At 46.6% G+C, this 19,345-nt stretch overlaps 1 protein-coding gene across 2 annotated transcripts in view; it reads right to left on the bottom strand.

The window, feature by feature from the left end:
* LOC140418281 (uncharacterized) overlaps nucleotides 1-19,345 on the bottom strand; it is a 111,093-nt gene that overhangs the window by 74,247 nt on the left and 17,501 nt on the right. For both annotated transcript variants that reach the window (XM_072501748.1, XM_072501757.1), the window contains 2 exons: nucleotides 13,111-13,287; nucleotides 10,994-11,050 (listed from right to left, as the gene is read on the bottom strand). In XM_072501748.1, the coding sequence (XP_072357849.1) occupies nucleotides 10,994-11,050; nucleotides 13,111-13,188 (135 nt within the window). In that variant the 5' untranslated portion in view covers nucleotides 13,189-13,287. The remainder of the gene's footprint in view (nucleotides 1-10,993; nucleotides 11,051-13,110; nucleotides 13,288-19,345) is intronic.

Here is a 19,345-nt window from a genome sequence, read left to right as displayed (position 1 = left end):
GGAAGCGGGTAATGTTCGAGGCAAAGACTAGAGTGGCGGATAACGGGGGCAGATACATGATGGTGAGTGGCAAACTACAGGGGGAGACGGTGGTTTTGGTAAACGTATATGCCCCGAACTGGGATGATGCCAATTTTATGAGGCGGATGCTAGGACGCATTCCGGACCTAGAGATGGGAAAGCTGATAATGGGGGGAGATTTTAATACGGTGTTGGAACCAGGGCTGGATAGGTCGAAGTCCAGGACTGGAAGGAGGCCGGCAGCAGCAAAGGTACTTAAAGATTTTATGGAGCAGATGGGAGGTGTAGACCCGTGGAGATTTAGCAGACCTAGGAGTAAGGAGTTCTCGTTTTTCTCCTATGTCCATAAAGTCTACTCGCGAATAGACTTTTTTGTGCTGGGAAGGGCGTTGATCCCGAAGGTGAGGGGAACGGAGTATACGGCTATAGCCATTTCGGATCACGCTCCACACTGGGTAGACTTGGAGATAGGGGAGGAAACAGGAGGGCGCCCACCCTGGAGAATGGACATGGGACTAATGGCAGATGAGGGGGTGTGTCTAAGGGTGAGGGGGTGCATTGAAAAGTACCTGGAACTGAATGATAATGGGGAGGTCCAGGTGGGAGTGGTCTGGGAGGCGTTGAAGGCGGTGGTTAGAGGGGAGCTGATATCAATAAGGGCACATAAAGGGAAGCAGGAGAGTAAGGAACGGGAGCGGTTGCTGCAAGAACTTTTGAGGGTGGACAGACAATATGCGGAAGCACCGGAGGAGGGACTGTACAGGGAAAGGCAAAGGCTACATGTAGAATTTGACTTGCTGACTACGGGCACTGCAGAGGCACAATGGAGGAAGGCACAGGGTGTACAGTACGAATATGGGGAGAAGGCGAGCAGGTTGCTGGCACACAAATTGAGGAAAAGGGGAGCAGCGAGGGAAATAGGGGGAGTGAGGGAGCGGAGAGAGTGAATGGAGTGTTCAAGACATTTTATAAAAAATTATATGAAGCTCAACCCCCGGATGGGAGGGAGAGAATGATGGGCTTCTTGGATCGGCTGGAATTTCCCAAGGTGGAAGAGCAGGAAAGGGTGGGACTGGGAGCACAGATCGAGGTAGAAGAAGTGGTGAAAGGAATTAGGAGCATGCAGGCGGGAAAGGCCCCGGGACCGGATGGATTCCCAGTCGAATTCTATAGAAAATATGTGGACTTGCTCGCCCCGGTATTGACGAGGACCTTTAATGAGGCAAAGGAAAGGGGACAACTGCCCCCGACTATGTCTGAAGCAACGATATCGCTTCTCTTAAAGAAGGAAAAGGACCCGCTACAATGCGGGTCCTATAGACCTATTTCCCTCCTAAATGTAGATGCCAAGATCCTGGCCAAGGTAATGGCAATGAGAATAGAGGAATGTGTCCCGGGGGTGGTCCACGAGGACCAAACTGGGTTTGTGAAGGGGAGACAGCTGAACACAAATATACGGAGGCTGTTAGGGGTAATGATGATGGCCCCACCAGAGGGGGAAACGGAGATAGTAGTGGCGATGGATGCCGAGAAAGCATTTGATAGAGTGGAGTGGGATTATTTGTGGGAGGTGTTGAGGAGATTTGGTTTTGGAGAGGGGTATGTTAGATGGGTGCAGCTGTTGTATAGGGCCCCGATGGCGAGCGTGGTCACGAATGGACGGGGATCTGCATATTTGCGGCTCCATAGAGGGACAAGGCAGGGATGCCCTCTGTCCCCATTATTGTTTGCACTGGCGATTGAGCCCCTGGCGATAGCGTTGAGGGGTTCCAAGAAGTGGAGGGGAGTACTTAGAGGAGGAGAAGAGCACCGGGTATCTTTGTATGCGGACGATTTGCTACTATACGTGGCAGACCCGGCGGAGGGGATGCCAGAAATAATGCGGATACTTGGGGAGTTTGGGGATTTTTCAGGGTATAAATTGAACATGGGGAAAAGTGAGTTGTTTGTGGTGCATCCAGGGGAGCAGAGTAGAGAAATAGAGGACCTACCGTTGAGGAAGGTAACAAGGGACTTTTGTTACCTGGGGATCCAGATAGCCAAGAATTGGGGCACATTGCATAGGTTAAATTTAACGCGGTTGGTGGAACAAATGGAGGAGGATTTCAAGAGATGGGATATGGTATCCCTGTCACTGGCAGGGAGGGTGCAGGCGGTTAAGATGGTGGTCCTCCCGAGATTCCTCTTTGTGTTTCAGTGCCTCCCGGTGGTGATCACGAAGGCTTTTTTTTAAAAGGATTGAAAAGAGCATCATGGGTTTTGTGTGGGCCGGGAAGACCCCGAGAGTGAGGAAGGGATTCTTACAGCGTAGCAGGGATAGGGGGGGGCTGGCACTACCGAGCCTAAGTGAGTATTATTGGGCCGCTAATATTTCAATGGTGAGTAAGTGGATGGGAGAGGAGGAGGGAGCGGCATGGAAGAGATTAGAGAGGGCGTCCTGTAGGGGGACTAGCCTACAGGCTATGGTGACAGCCCCATTGCCGTTCTCAGCGAAGAACTACACCACAAGCCCGGTGGTGGTGGCTACACTGAAGATTTGGGGACAGTGGAGACGGCATAGGGGAAAGACTGGAACCTTGGGGGGGTCCCCAATAAGAAACAACCAGAGGTTTGTCCCGGGGGGAATGGATGGGGGATATGGAATGTGGCAAAGAGCAGGAATAACGCAACTGAAAGATCTGTTTGTGGATGGGAAGTTCGCGAGTCTGGGAGCGCTGACCGAGAAATATGGGTTGCCCCAAGGGAATGCATTCAGGTATATGCAACTGAGGGCTTTTGCGAGGCAACAGGTGAGGGAATTCCCGCAGCTCCCAACACAAGAGGTGCAGGACAGAGTGATCTCAAAGACATGGGTGGGGGATGGTAAGGTGTCAGATATATATAGGGAAATGAGGGACGAAGGGGAGATTATGGTAGATGAACTAAAAGGGAAATGGGAAGAAGAGCTGGGGGAGGAGATCGAGGAGGGGCTGTGGGCAGATGCCCTAAGCAGGGTAAACTCGTCGTCCTCGTGTGCCAGGCTAAGCCTGATTCAGTTTAAGGTATTACACAGGGCGCATATGACTGGAGCACGGCTCAGTAAATTTTTTGGGGTGGAGGATAGGTGTGCGAGGTGCTCGAGAAGCCCAGCGAATCATACCCATATGTTTTGGTCATGCCCGGCACTACAGGGGTTTTGGATGGGGGTGACAAAGGTGCTTTCAAAAGTAGTGGGGGTCTGGGTCGAACCAAGCTGGGGGTTGGCTATATTTGGGGTTGCACAAGAGCCGGGAGTGCAGGAGGCGAGAGAGGCCGATGTTTTGGCCTTTGCGTCCCTAGTAGCCCGGCGCAGGATATTGTTAATGTGGAAAGAAGCCAAGCCCCTGGGGGTGGAGACCTGGATAAATGACATGGCAGGGTTTATAAAGCTAGAGCGGATTAAGTTCGTTCTAAGGGGGTCGGCTCAAGGGTTCACCAGGCGGTGGCAACCGTTCGTCGAATACCGCGCAGAAAGATAGATGGAATGGAAAAAAGAAGGCAGCAGCAGCAGCCCAGGATCGGGGGAAGGGGGGGGGGGTGGTGGGGGGGGGGGGGTGGGGGGGGGGTGGGGGGGGGGAACCAGAAGGACTCTCAGGGTTGTTAACATATACTGTATAATATGTATAGGTCGTTGCGACAGATAATTATATATTGGACTGCTAAATTATATTTTTGGAGAGTGTTACTTGTGATAAGGCAGTTGCCAATTAGGGTTAGTTTTCATTTTTGTTATTTATTATTTATTCATTTTTTGTTTATAAAATAGGTCATTGTTATTTGTGTTGTTATAATATTGTGTAAAGGATGCACAATGTACTGTGTTGGTTGACCAAAAACTTTCAATAAAATATTTATTTAAAAAAATCAAGGAGGACCCCCTATCGCTATGTATGTAGCCGGGGAAACCAAACAGTGTAAAGATGGTGCAGAGGGCTTTAATGACCGTGGCTGCGGTCATGTCGGGACAGGGGATGGCGAAAGGGAACCGGGAGTATTCGGCAATCACGTTCAGGAGGTACGTGTTGCGGTCGGTGGAGGGGAGGGGGCCTTTGAAGTCCAGACTGAGGCATTCAAAGGGATGGGAAGCCTTTATCAGGTGCGCTTTATCTGGCCGTTAGAAATGCGGCTTGCATTCTGCGCAGATCTGGCAGTTCCTGGTGGCGGTCCTGACCTCCTCGATGGAGTAGGGCAGGTTGCATGTCTTTATGAAGTGATAGAACCAAGTGACCCCCGGGTGGCAGAGGTCCTCGTGGAGGGTTCGGAGACGGTCCACTTGTGTTTTGGCACATGTGCCACGGGATAGGGCATTGGAAGGCTCGTTCAGCTTACCGGGACGATACAAGATCTCATAGTTATAGATGGAGAGTTCGATCCTCCACCGCAAGATCTTGTCGTTCTTGATCTTGCCCCGCTGCGCATTCTACCAATTACCTCTCGGCATCACAGGGTACCTTAATACCCCTAATGCATACCACCACACAGATCAACTGGACTGGTAGAGCTGTTGTTCACTTATTATGACCTTAATCAAGAGCTCCCAAAAACAACTAAAAATTCAGCATTCAAATGTCACATTGAATAGACAAAATGGAGCAATTCTAACTTGGCCCACTCGAAGGAAACCCACAAAAGCACCAGTTTTATACCAGCCTAATATTTGTCACTATTGACATCAGTGCATTGATGGTGGGCTAAGTTTGGTAACTAATTACATCTGAACCCGTTCTACAGAAAATAAATCCATCTCACCTCAACTAAACATATAAAATATGAATAAAATGTTACTTATTACTTAGAAAGTGTTACATGGGTTAGAACAGGTAAATCTCCAATATTCCTTTTGAAATATTGAACCGGAGATCATTCATATGAACCATAAACTATAAATTTAGAATCCATGCCGGAAGATATGTTCTTGTTAATAAAGGTGCTGTAATATCTGCGACAAATGCCCTAAGGCATTTCCCAAAACAGCTGGATGCTAGACTAGGGAAGCCTTTTCTTGTCCTTTATGATCTATAAGGCAGATGTCCTTGGTTTTACTTCATTGCTTGCTGATTAAAACATTTTTTTAAAAAAATTTAGAGTGCCCAATTAATTTTTTTCCAATTAAGGGGCAATTTAGAGTGGTGAATTCACCTACCCTGCACATCTTTTTGGCTGTGGGGGCGAAACCCACGCAAACACGAGGAGAATGTGCAAATTCCACACGGACAGTGACCCAAAGCCGGGATCGAACCTGGGACCTCGGTGCCGTGAGGCAGCAATGCTAACCATTGCGCCACCATGCTGCCCCTGATTAAAACATGACAATGAGTTATTGACATCAGAAATATTTTGTAAATGATTTTAAAATAGTTTTCTTCAGTGACAACCTTCTATTTAAACTGTTTAAGAACCACTGACAATCTGTGCTGTGAAACTCTTCATGATTCTATAAAAAGTTCCAAGTACATTCCAAGTAAATCGTGTTTTGTTCCTGGTAACCTTTGTATATGATTGAATTTCATATTCAGATGATGTACGCAGAATAAAAGTGTTCTCAGATATCATGATAAAACCTTTTACATGAAGGAAACCACATTCACAATGTTTTTTTTAAAAGCAGTCGTACATTTGTTTTGGTATTAAGTGGTGATTATGGAGGCTTTCTGTTACAAATTTGGGATATTTTCTGAAGCCATCACTTCTGTTAACCATTTCTTAGCAGTTGTCAGAATTAAATGGTGACTCTACAATCTGAAAGTTGCACCATTTCAGTAATCATAAAATCACAGAGCCCCTACAGTGCCGAAGGAAGCCATTCAGCCCATCGAGTCTGCGCCGACCCTCTGAAAGAGCAGCTTACCTAGGCCCACTCCCCCGCAACCACGTAACCCCACCTAACCTTTGGACACTAAGGGGAAATTTTGCATGGCCAATCCACCTAAATCTGCACATCTTTGGACTGTGGGAGGAAACCGGAGAACCCCGAGGACATCCAGGCAGACACGGGAGAGAAAGAGCAAACTCCACACAGACAGTGATGTGACCGAAAGCCAGAATTGAACCCGGTCCCTGGCTCTGAGAGGCAGCAGTGCTAACCGTGCCAATCAGTGCTTGTAAGAATCAGCAACCCACCAAATTACTTTCTGTGGCACCCTGATTACTGGATTAGCTTTGTGCAACATTACAGACTGTTGTCAGATATGAAAGAATATTAAAACAGATCAGAGAATTTGCAGCTACAGCAACTATTTATGTACAGTTCAATGGAAATATGATGCACAAAGTAAGTTGACAAATCTTATGAGCATAAACATTTAAGTTAAATACAATGAACAAAGACCATAGAGTAATCACCCATTTTAAGTAATGATTCTGGATAATAACTGAATCCCTGAATTGGAAATTCTGCCTATGTCTGACTCACATGCCTGTTCAGACTCAGGATATCGAATTGTGATGTGATGCATGTTATGCGAGTTTTAATTATGGTTGACTGAATCTCAGGGTTCAGAGTGAATTATTACATACGCAGAAGTTAGAAAACAGAGACAGTCCAACCAGTCTCCTTTGCATTTACTCACCACACGGGTAAATCATGTTTACCTGACCTGTGCCCAGATGCCTATTTCACCTTTTTCTTCATCCACCAATACAATCTAATTCTGAATGTGGATGAAGTTTCTGCCCTCAACTATTGGCCAAATAAATTAATTCCCTGCCTCCCTATGTAAAGAAGTTTTTCCTGTTCACTGTTCTGAATCTCTTACATTTAATCCTGTGGCCTGTCGTCTCTTGTTCTTGACCACTCAAACACTAGGAAAAGGCTGATTCTATTTAGCCTGCCCCTCCAGATAATTCTTGTCATGATATTCAAACATACATCATAACACATACATAATGATAGACAGACCAACGGACCAATTAGCACACATAACACGACAGCCAATCACAGACAAGAGCAGGCACAGTATAAAACAAGAAACACAACACTTCCTGGGCAGTCCATCTGGAGACGGCACAGGGCCAGGACCTCAAAGCAAGACACTCACACAGTCACAACGTGCTGAGTACCAAGTCTGATGTATAAATAGTTTAATGGAATAAAACTGCGTTGTACCAATCGCAACCGTGTTGGTTCGTCTGTACCTCAGAGCACCCAACACTTCAATTCTATCATTGTGTTGTGTAATCTCTCACTCTTTAATTTGTTCGGGCACCAGAGCCATGGTCACAGGGAAACTCCAGATAGTTACCATTGTGACAAATGCGAACAATGACCCATTGTACCCAATTAGTACCCATCATCGCATTTCATGTATTAGTAGCTGCGTTCCTAATAAGCATTGAGACAATGCACAAGCAATACACCTGATGAGAATGCTTTTGTTCTCTTTAAGCAAATATAGAATGCTGTCAAACCTAAGATGCATTTTTATCTGTACAGCCTCACTTCACTGATGTGTTACCGGACAAAACTTAATGGAGCACCCCCCTAGCTTGTTTAAGAAATAGGAAAGTCCTTTATTTCCATTGATACAGGCATTAGTAATTGAAAACAATGGCTACAGTCTGAAGTGGAACAAAGCAAACGCAAAAGTTTGCTACTCTGTGGTTTGCATTGATATTTCATTGAGCATGTTCAGGAGGTGTTTGAGTACAAAGGGAATAGAACATAGAACATTACAGCGCAGTACAGGCCCTTCGGCCCTCGATGTTGCGCCGACCTGTGAAACCACTCTAAAGCCCATCTACACTTTTCCCTTATCGTCCATATGTCTATCCAATGACCATTTGAATGCCCTTAGTGTTGGCGAGTCCACTACTGTTGCAGGCAGGGCATTCCACGCCCTTACTACTCTCTGAGTAAAGAACCTACCTCTGACATCTATCCTATAACTATCTCCCCTCAATTTAAATCTATGTCCCCTCACACTAGACATCACCATCCGAGGAAAAAGGCTCTCACTGTCCACCATATCTAATCTTCTGATCACCTTGTATGCCTCAATTAAGTCACCTCTTAACCTTCTTCTCTCTAACAAAAACAGCCTCAAGTCCCTCAGCCTTCCCTCATAAGATCTTCCCTCCATACCAGGCAACATTCTGGTAAATATCCTCTGCAACCTTTCCAATGCTTCCACATCCTTCCTATAATGCGCCGACCAGAATTGCACGCAATACTCCAAATGCGGCCGCACCAGAGTTTTGTACAGCTGCAACATGACCTCATGGATCCGAAACTCAATCCCTCTACCAATAAAAGCTAACACACCGTACGCCTTCTTAACAACGCTCTCAACCTGGGTGGCAACTTTCAGGGATCTATGTACATGGACACCGAGATCTCTCTGCTCATCCACACTACCAAGAATCTTACCATTAGCCCAGTACACTTTCTTCTTCTTGTTCCTTCCAAAATGAATCACCTCACACTTTTTTGCATTAATCTCCATTTGCCACCTCTCAGCCCAGCTCTGCAGCTTATCTATGTCCCTCTGTTACTTGTAACATCCTTCTGCACTGTCCACAACTCCACCGACTTTAGTGTCATCTGCAAATTTACTCACCCATCCTTCTACGCCCTCCTCCAGGTCATTTATAAAAATGACAAACAGCAGTGGCCCCAAAATAGATACTTGTGGTACACCACTAGTAACTGGACTCCAGGCTGACCATTTCCCATCAACCACCACCCTTTGTCTTTTTCCAGCTAGCCACCTTCTGATCCAAACTGCTAAATCACCCGGAATCCCATGCCTCCATATTTTCTGCATGAGCCTACGGTGGGGAACCTTATCAAACGCTTTACTGAAATCCGTATACACCACATCAACTGCTTTACCCTCATCCACCTGCTTGGTCACCTTCTCAAAAAACTCAATAAGGTTTGTGAGGCATGACCTACCCTTCACAAAACCGTGTTGACTATCACTAATCAAATTATTCCTTTCCAGATGATTATACATCCTATCTCTTATAAACCTTTCCAAGACTTTGCCCACAACAGAAGTAAGGCTCATTGGTCTATAGTTACCGGGGTGTCTCTACTCCCCTTCTTGAACAAGGGGACAATATTTGCTATCCTCCAGTCTTCTGGCACTATTCCTGTAGACAAAGATGACTTAAAGATCAAAGCCAAAGCTCAGCAATCTCCTCCCTAGCTTCCCAGAACATCCTAGGATAAATCCCATCCGGCCCAGGGGACTTATCTATTTTCACACTTTCCAGAATTGCTAACACCTCCTCCTTATGAACCTCAAGCCCTTCTAGTCTAGAAGCCGGTATCTCAGTATTCTCCTCGACAACATTGTCTTTTTCCTGTGTGAATACTGACAAAAAATATTCATTTAGCACCTCTCCTATCTCCTCGGACTCCACGCACAACTTCCCACTACTGTCCTTGACTGGCCCTACTCTTACCCTAGTCATTCTTTTATTCCGGACATATCTATAGAAAGCTTGAGGGTTATCCTTGATCCTACCTGCCAAAGACTTCTCATGTCCCCTCCTGGCTCTTCTTAGCTCTCTCTTTAGGTCTTTCCTAGCGAACTTGTAACTCTTGAGCGTCCTAACTGAACCTTCACGTCTCATCTTTACATAATCCTCCTTCTTCCTCTTGACAAGTGATTCAACTGCTTTCGTAAACCACAGTTCCCTCGCTCGACCACTTCCTCCCTGCCTGACATTATCAAGGACACGCAGTAGCTGTTCCTTGAACAAGCTCCACATTTCCATTGTGCCCATCCCCTGCAGTTTTCCTCTCCATCCGATGCATCCTAAGTCTTGCCTCATCACATCATAATTGCCTTTCCCCCAGATATAACTCTTGCCCTGCGGTATATACCTATCCCTTTCCATCACTAAAGTAAATGTAATCGAATTGTGGTCACTATCACCAAAGTATCACCTACCTCCAAATCTAACACCTGTCCTGGTTCATTACCCAGTACTAAATCCAATATGGCTTCGCCTTTCGTTGGCCTATCAACATACTGTGTCAGGAAACCCTCCTGCACACATTGGACAAAAACGGACCCATCTAAAGTACTCGAATTATAGCGTTTCCAGTCAATATTTGGAAAGTTAAAGTCCCCCATAATAACTACCCTGTTACTTACGCTCCTATCCAGAATCATCTTTGCAATCCATTCCTCTACATCTCTGGAACTTTTCGGAGGCCTATAGAAAACTCCTAACAGGGTGACCTCTCCTTTCCAATAATGGAGTATGGAAATAGGACAGGAAGGCAGAGCTGAGACAGAAGATCAGCCATGATCTTATTTAATGGTGCCAGTTCAAAGGACCAAATGGCCAACTCCTGTCCCTTTATCTTTTGTTCTTAACGATATCCTCTTTTCTTGAATTTCTTGCCCACCTCTCCCCTGTGCCCGTTATGCTCATTGATCATCACAGAACTCCAACACCATTTTTTTCATGTGTCTCCTGAAGGTTATGGACTATTGCCAGGGTTCCTTCCACAGTACAGGTAGCTCTCTTCTACCTCAAGAGCACCATCTGTTTTGTTTGGTGCACAGTACCGCACAACATATCTACATCTACACACAATAAACCAACACACATTGCCACTGGAGGATTTTGCGCAGCAGCAATTTTGAGATGTTTCAGCTGGAAGCTTCACTACCCACACGTTCCATCCCCTGCAGATTGGCTGAAGTCCTGATGGACTGTGCTGTGACAGCTATAGGCAGCTCTAACTGAGCGACTTGGTGGCCTTGTTCCTAGATCATTCACATCACAATGTCAATGAGGAGATTATTCACCCCTTTTGATATTTTTCATCACAATCTAACTAGAAGTTATAAAATGTTAAAATGCTCAGCACAATTATTATTATTCATTTTTACAGGATTTGGGCTTTGCTGGCTAGGCCAGCATTTGTTGTCCATTCCTAATTGCCCTTGATTATTTTACTTAAAACTGCATTATTAAGAAAAAAAATACTTACTGCTGTTGTCAAGTAGGAGAAAGGCTCAATCCTAAATCCGGTTGAGTGCAGTTTGGGCTGTGCGTATGGTAAAAGAGAATTAACCATTAAAGACATTCACAGGAACATGGAAACAGGAGCAGCCTCCTTAAGCTTGTCGATTAGACCATGGCTGTTCTGTGAACTAACTCCAAATATCCCCTGTAGTTCCATATTCTTCAAGGCCCTGACCTCACAAAAATCAATCCACCAAAGTTTTCTGGAAGGAAACCTTTCAGATTTCCACTCCTCCTTTCTGTGCAGACATCATCCCTGAACAACCTCGCTCTAACCATAAGGTGATGCCCCTTGTTCTGAACTGCCCCACCATTCATAGCTTTCATAGAATTTACAGTGCAGAAGGAGGCCATTCGGCCCATCGAGTCTGCACCGGCTCTTGGAAAGAGCACCCTACCCAAGCCCACACCTCCACCCTATCCCCATAACCCAGTAACCCCACCCAACACTAAGGGCAATTTTGGACACTAAGGACAATTTAACATGGCCAATCCACCTAACCTGCACATCTTTGGACTGTGGGAGGAAACCGGAGCACCCGGAGGAAACCCACGCACACACGGGGAGGACGTGCAGACTCCGCACAGACAGTGAACCAAGCCGGGAATCGAACCTGGGACCCTGGAGCTGTGAAGCAATTGTGCTGTCCACTATGCTACCGTGCTGCCCCCATTTTTCTATATTCCTATCAACTATTTTGATTCAATGCTTTAGTTACATCATCCATTAATCTTATAAATTCATAGGAACTCAGGACCAGCCTATGCAATCTGTCGAGGTATAGTTCATTGAATTTCAATGAATTTTCATTGCATTTACTCAAAGGTCAATACATCCTCCCAAAGGTGCGGTACCCAATACTGAATACAGTGCTCCAGATGGGGTTTAACTAGAGTTCTCTACAGCTGAACAAAATCTCCACCCCTTTGTAATCCAGTCCCCTTGAGATAACGGCAAACATTTCATTAACCTTTTTAATTATTTTCAGTCATTCCTTTACTTGGACCTCCAAATCTTTCTAATCCTCCACAGTTCCTTGTTACATGCCATTTAGAAAATAGATGATTTATTTTTCTGAAGTCGAAAATGGATGTCCTCACACTTTCCCCCAATTGAACTCCATCTGCAACCGTTTCCCTCACTCGCTAAATAATCAATATCCCACCTAACATAGTTCTGTCAACAAACTTAGTGAAGCAGCTCTCTATTCCTTCTTCGGAGTCATCTGCAAATATGGTGAAAAACTGAGGTGCCAATCTCGATCCCTGGGGGGGGGGGGGGGGGGCGGACACATTTCTATCTGCATTTCAATTATATCTATGCAACATTTTATTATATTACTATATTAGCATTCTGCACACATGGTTACTTGTGCATTTCCAGCTTGAGGTAAGCAGACAACTGGTTAGCTCAGCAGAGACAGAAGGAGATTACATCTACTTTAATAAAATATTTTGTGGGATTATTATGGGCCAGGGTTTATAGAACACCAAAGTATATCATAGAGTTCACCTGACCCACAATTTAAAATAGATTTTGGTTATGGGGAGCACAAGGACCTACTTTACAGGTGTGATGCAACAGAGAGCTAAAAGTATTTTTAAACAAAAACAATGTTTATTCTATGAATCCAGTTAACATTTTATAAATACACAGTAAACAGTTTACCAACTACCAACCCTGATAACCCCCCAAAAGATGCAGTACTCTATAGATAACCTTTAATAACTTTCCATAACATCATCCATAAGTCAAAAAAAACTTTTTAACAAAGACACTCCTTACAAAAGCAGGTATTACTTTGAAATCATCAAGTGATCTGGAGACATTCTTTAGATTGCAGAGAGAGAGATCAATACACATCTGTTTGGTTTGAATGCAGCTGTCCAACTGAAAGCAAAACTAAACACAGAGCCAAAACAGCTCCTAGCTCAAAACAAAAGTAAAAAACAGCCAGAGCTCAGCTCCACCCACACAATGACATCACTGCAGCCATTTGATAAACAACACTTTTCTTAAAGGGACATTCACATGACACAATGTTAAGTGATGAAAATTGTAAGGGTAAAGAAAGACAGTACCACCAACATCAGTCTCCACCAGTTTAAAACCCCACTGAGAATCCTCCTCAAGACCGAGCGAGTGTACTGCAGGACCATGTTTTGTGTTAAACAGCTTTACATTTGCTTTTGGCTTGCTGAATATCACGGGTCGTTTACCCAATGAAGAAACAGTAATTATCCACCTTCGTGATGGGGCTGAAAGAGAGTAAAAAACATACTTTCTTCATTGCATATTATACTGTATGTCACATCAATTAATTGCTTAAGATGAACTTTCTTATAATAAATAACCCTGTTAAGTACAGATATGCAGCCTCTCAATGGTTCAGATATTTTACACCCACCTTAAAGGGAAGATGAGAACTTGGTTTTGTATCTCATCTGAAAGTCAGCACATTTCCCCTTCAGTCCTGCCAAACTATTGGAGTGAGAGTCAAGTCATATGATTCTGCCTCAGATGCAAGAATGCACTATTCGAAAACCTCCGAATGACATCTGCAGTGAGTGGGGCAGTATGGATAAAGAAGGCCCAGATTCAATCCTGCCTGACCTGAATTTGATGCTCCATGCTGTAGAGGTTGTCATTGCTCCAGTCTAGTAATGCAACTTATGAAGGCCAGCTAAAGTATTTGAATTATGCACGTACAGCGTAACAGATATCCCCAGAGTGAACACTGGCTCAGCTCAAGGCCAACATCAAAACTACCAAGGATGCTAGAAATCTGGAAAAAATATAGAAAATGTCGGATAATCTCAGCTCATCAGTGCTGGAAGATGACCCGCGGATCAGGGCGCCATTTTTAAATGCCGCTCTGATCCTTCACCCCCCCCCCCCCCCTCAGGAATCCCACCGTGGCCAGTCTGGCACCATGGCAGTGCCCCTCCAGTTTAGCAGTGCTGGGGTGGCACTGCCAAGGTGCCAGACTAGCAGCGCCAAGGTTCCCAGGTGCCAGCAGGTGTTGTGTTGGCCGCTCTGGATCCGTAGAACACATACAGGTCACCAACACTTGAAATAGTGCAACACTATTTTATTGAGTCATTAACAGTTTAACATACGCTGACTGTGGGTTAACACGATACTAGCTTTAACTAAAGACCTTTGCCTTGTCCTAACCAGTCGATGCACTCAGCACATGGTGAATGTCTGTGCTGCAGGCTGTGAGCTCTGTCCTACTAGGAAGCTGCAGCTCGAATGAGCAGGAACTCTGATGCCCCCTGTCTTTACAGTGCGTGTGCTCTAACTGGTGATTGGCTGCGGTGTTGTGTGTGTTGATTGGTCTCACTGTGTGTCCATCAGTGTGCGTGTCTGCACCATGATATACTGGTATATATTATGACATCCCCCTTTTATAAAAGAATGTACAAGTGTGGCAATAAATAGTGTATGGTGAGAATGTCCCTAACTACGTGTGTGCAAAAGACATATTTACAGGACTATGTACATGTGAACTAAGCTATTTACATGGGAAGGTGCCTGGTGCAGCAAACAGTATGCAACAAGAATAACGAGATGAACACTATATACAAACCATGTAAACGATTAAACGGAAGATCAGAACAATTCAGAAAGTCTATAAGTCCACAAAGTTCACAAATTAAGTCTCTGAGGTGGGCGACGAATTCTGGTTGACCGTCTCAAGGGTGGGTCAGGAGCCGTCAGCTGAGGAGCGGGCTGGACTGCTTCAGAGTGAGGAGGATGCAGAGTGTCGGGATCTCTGAATAGTCCATGGCAGGGTCAGGAGGGCGAGGCGACAGTGGAGGATCACGTAGCGAGCGTGGAACGAGACGAAGGGCGCGTCGATTGCGGTGCAGAATGGAGCCATCCCGTAGACGAACCAGGAACGAGTGGGGGGCCACCTGCCGAAGGACAACAGCGGTTCCAGACCAGCCACCATCTGGAAGATGGATGCGGACGTTGTCATCTGGAGCCAGAGCAGGGAGATCAGCTGCACGGGAGTCATGAGCCGCCTTGTGCTGTGCACGAGACAGCTGCATCCGTCGAAGGACCGGAACGTGGTCGAGGTCTGGGACATGAATGGACGGCACCATCGTCCTCAGGGTACGACCCATGAGCAATTTGGCTGGCGACAGGCCAGTGGACAGTGGGACAGAGCGTTTGGCCAGCAAGGCGAGGTAGAAATCGGACCCAGCATCGGCAGCCTTGCAGAGGAGCCGTTTGACTTAATGGACTCCCTTTTCCACTTTGCCGTTGGATTGGGGGTACAGGGGACTGGATTTCACATGGGCAAAATTGTACCGCCTGGCAAAGTTGGACCATTCCTGGGTTGCGAAGCAGGGGCCATTGTCCGACATAACCGTGAGTGGGATGCCGTGTCGAGCAAAGGTGTCCTTACAGGCACGGATTACTGCAGACGATGTGATATCGTGCAATCGTATCACCTCCGGGTAATTTGAAAAGTATCCACGATCAGGACATAGTCTCTACCCAGTGCATGGAACAGGTCAATACCCACCTTGGTCCAAGGTGACGTGACCAACTCATGGGGCTGTAGGGTCTCACTTGGTTGGACCATCTGGAAGCGCTGACAAGTGGGGCAGTTGAGCACTGTGTTGGCTATGTCTTCATTAATGCCGGGCCAGTACACTGCCTCTCGGGCCCGTCGGCGGCACTTTTCCACGCCAAGATGGCCCTCTTATAGCTGCTCCAGGACGAGCTGGCGCATGATATGCGGGATGACAATACGGTCCAGTTTCAGAAGAACCCCGTCTGCTACCGCCAGACCATCTCTGACATTATAGAGCTGAGGGCATTGGCCCTTGAGCCACCCGTCTGTTAGGTGGCGCATGACACACTGTAGCAAGGGGTCAGCCGCCGTCTCGTGGCGAATTTGGATGAAACGTTCATCCGAGGCAGGTAGATTGGAGGCCACGAAGGCCACATGGGCGTCAACCTGGCAGACGAACCCCGCTGGGTCACATGGAGTGTTGACTGCCCTGGAGAGAGCATCAGCAATGATGAGGTCTTTGCCTGGGGTGTATACCAGCTGAAAGTCATATCGCCGGAGCTTGAGAAGAATACGCTGGAGGCGAGGCGTCATGTCGTTCAAGTCTTTCTGTATTATATTGATGGTCGGTCTCGACGGTGAATTGAGGAAGTCCGTACACATAATCGTGAAACTTAACCACACCGATCAGAAGGCCCAGGCACTCCTTTTCTATCTGTGCGTAGCGCTGCTCCGTGGAGATCATGGCGCGTGACGCATATGCAACGGGGGCCCATGATGAGGCCTCATTGCATTGCAGGAGCACTGCCTCAATGCCGGATTGGCTGGCATCGGTCGAAATTTTGGTCTCTTTTGCTGGATCAAAGAAAGCTAAGACCGAGGCCATGGTGAGTTTGGTTTTCAGTTCTCTCCATTCGCGCTCATGGGCAGGGAGTCATTGGAAGTCTGTCGTCTTCCTGACCAGGTTCCTAAGAGCCGTGGTATGAGAGGCGAGGTTAGGGATGAACTTCCCTAAAAAGTTGACCATGCCCAGAAATCGGAGGACCGCCTTCTTGTCCTCTGGCGTTTTCATGGCTGTGATGGCATCCACCTTGTCCGCATCCGGCCGCACACCCAACTGGGAGATGTGGTCCCCGAGGAACTTGAGTTCCGTCTGACCAAAGAGAATTTGGCCCTGTTGAGGTGGAGACCCTGCTCACGTATACGTTTGAATACGCGCTGGAGGCGACTAACATGCTCCTGCGGGGTGGTGGACCAAATGATTATGTCGTCGACATAGACGCGAACACCTTGAATGCCTTCCATCATTTGTTCCATGATCTTATGGAACACTTCTGAAGCAGATATGATCCCAAACGGCATCCTGTTGTAACAATATCTGCCAAAGGGGGTATTAAATGTACACAGTTTCCTGCTGGATTTGTCGAGCTGGATTTGCCAGAATCCTTTTGAGGCGTTGAGTTTGGTGAAGAGCTTGGCGCGAGCCATCTCGCATGTGATCTCTTCGCGCTTGGGAATTGGATAATGTTCCCTCATGATATTGCGATTTAGATTCTTGGGATCAATGCAAATTCTCAATTCGCGGAAGGCTTTTTTACACATACAATGGAACTGATCCAGTCGGTTGGTTCCGTGACTCTGGAAATCACTCCTTGGTTCTGGAGGTCCTGCAGCTGCTGCTTGAGGTGGTCCTTAAGGGGTGCTGGGACCCTGCAAGGTGCGTACACCACAGGCGTGGCATTCTGTTTCAATAAGATCTTGTAAGTATATGGGAGCATGCCCATGCCTTCTAAGACGTCGTGGTGCTGGTCGATGATGGCGTCGAGCTGCGCCCTGAAGTCGTTGTCCTGAAAGGAAGACGTGTCATCAGGAGAGAGAGAGAGTGAACTCTCTGAACTAGGTTCAACAGCTTGCATGCCTGCGCGCCAAGAAGGGAGGCTTTCGAGGAGCCCACGATTTCAAAAGGAAGGATGGCTTTGCATGACCTGTGCATCACTTCAAGTTGGCACGAGCCGCTGTCATTGCCATTGTAATCCAATTGCTGGCAGGCTGATGGAAGGATGGCTGGTCTGACACAAAGGCTTTGGAAGTCAAACTGTGCAATGAGATTGGCGGAGGCACCAGTGTCCAGGCGGAATCGTATTTGGGACCGGTTGACCATCAGGTGCCGTTATGCCTGGTCGATGTTTGTGTGGATCAGTACTAAATGGCGTCATAGCGAGGTCTCACAGGTGAGGCCATTAAGTTCCCGGGCCCTGGGAGAATCCAGTGTCGACATATTTAAATTAGCATAATGGTGCACTTAAATCTGTTCATCTTGGTCTCACCCAACGAGGGCAAGATCCAGATCGAGACGCCTCACGAGATCTTGTTAGACCTACACGAGGCGTTCCAAGGGTCGCAAATCGGAAGCCATTAGATTGCGCCCTAGTAGCAGACCCTCCAAAGTCAAGGGGCGGGGTTCTCCGTTGGCGTGATCCTCCATTTCGCAGGCAGCGCATTCACGCCCGTGGATGGGGTGCCACAATGGGAAACCCCATTGACCGACTGGCAGGATGGAGGATCGCGCTGCTGGTGGGGGCGCACCTCACCAGAAAACAGGTGCGCGGGATGGAGAATCCTGCCCAAGGTGTTCCAATTGTTTACCTCTGGATCTTTTGAGATTGATTAAACGTTCTGATTATTCTCTGCCTCCTTAAAGAGCTCCTGTCACCCATAAACCCACCCCCACCTGCCCGCAACACCATCACGACAGACCCAATCTGTGTGATTACACCAAACAGATTTATAATCAGTAAACCAGAGTACACGGTAAACAGAAAACATTAAATGATTTCCAAAGACTATATCAGGACCCTGAGGAGTTCTGACAAATCCGTCAAAGTTCGGTCGTGGATACTGCTCTTGTTCTCAGTCAGAAGGCTGTGGGCTTAATTTAATGGCTGCATTGAGAGAGCACAGCACGGCGGTTAGATCGGGGGTGAGGCCAAAATCGAGAACCGTGCCGGGCACCCGATCTGTTTGCGATCTAACCGGCCTGCCCCCTTTGGCGAAATCAGGATCCCTCTGTAGCCTGGTAAGAAACCAATAATCACCCAATCTCCATACAATTAATGGGAGCTGCCGGCCCCCTGTCGAATGGCCTCCCATGATCTAACCGCCTCCACAGTGTTATGGGCCAGGGTTTAGAGAACCCCAACGTGTATCATGGAGGTCACCTGACCCACAACTTTTAATAGATTGAGGTATGGGGAGCACGCGGCCCACTCTACAAGTGTGGTACGCAGAAATGAAAAGTATTTTTTTAAAACAAAACAATGTTTATTCTATGAACTCAAGTTAACCTTTTTAAACCAAACAGTGAATATCTTAGCAACCATTAATTCAAAGATAACCCCCAAAGAATACTAAGTAATCTGTATGCTGTTCTTTTAACATCCAAAAGGCTTAACAATCTTTAAACATAAGTACATCAGGGTTTACATTCAATACTGAAAACATTTAATTTTCTGAATTCACCAAGTGATCAAGAGATAGTCCTTCATGGCAGAGAGCTCGACAATACAGTTACTTTGGCTGACTTCACCTGCAACACATTGCAAAACCCCGACACACCAAAGCTTTTTCTCAAACTGAAACTAAAAAGCAGCACCAGAGCTCAGCTCCACCCACACTCTGACATCACTGCAGTAACATGAGCAACCAAACATTTCTTAAAGGGACATTCTCATGACAACAGCAAGTGGTCATGTGGCATCGATTAGTACACCTTTTTAAAAACATGAAGC

The sequence above is a fragment of the Scyliorhinus torazame genome, chromosome 1, assembly GCF_047496885.1.
Source record: "Scyliorhinus torazame isolate Kashiwa2021f chromosome 1, sScyTor2.1, whole genome shotgun sequence".
NCBI classification, from domain to species: Eukaryota; Metazoa; Chordata; class Chondrichthyes; order Carcharhiniformes; family Scyliorhinidae; genus Scyliorhinus; species Scyliorhinus torazame.
The sequence above is the reverse complement of the archived record's forward strand: the minus strand, read 5'-3'. Positions and strand labels throughout refer to the sequence as shown.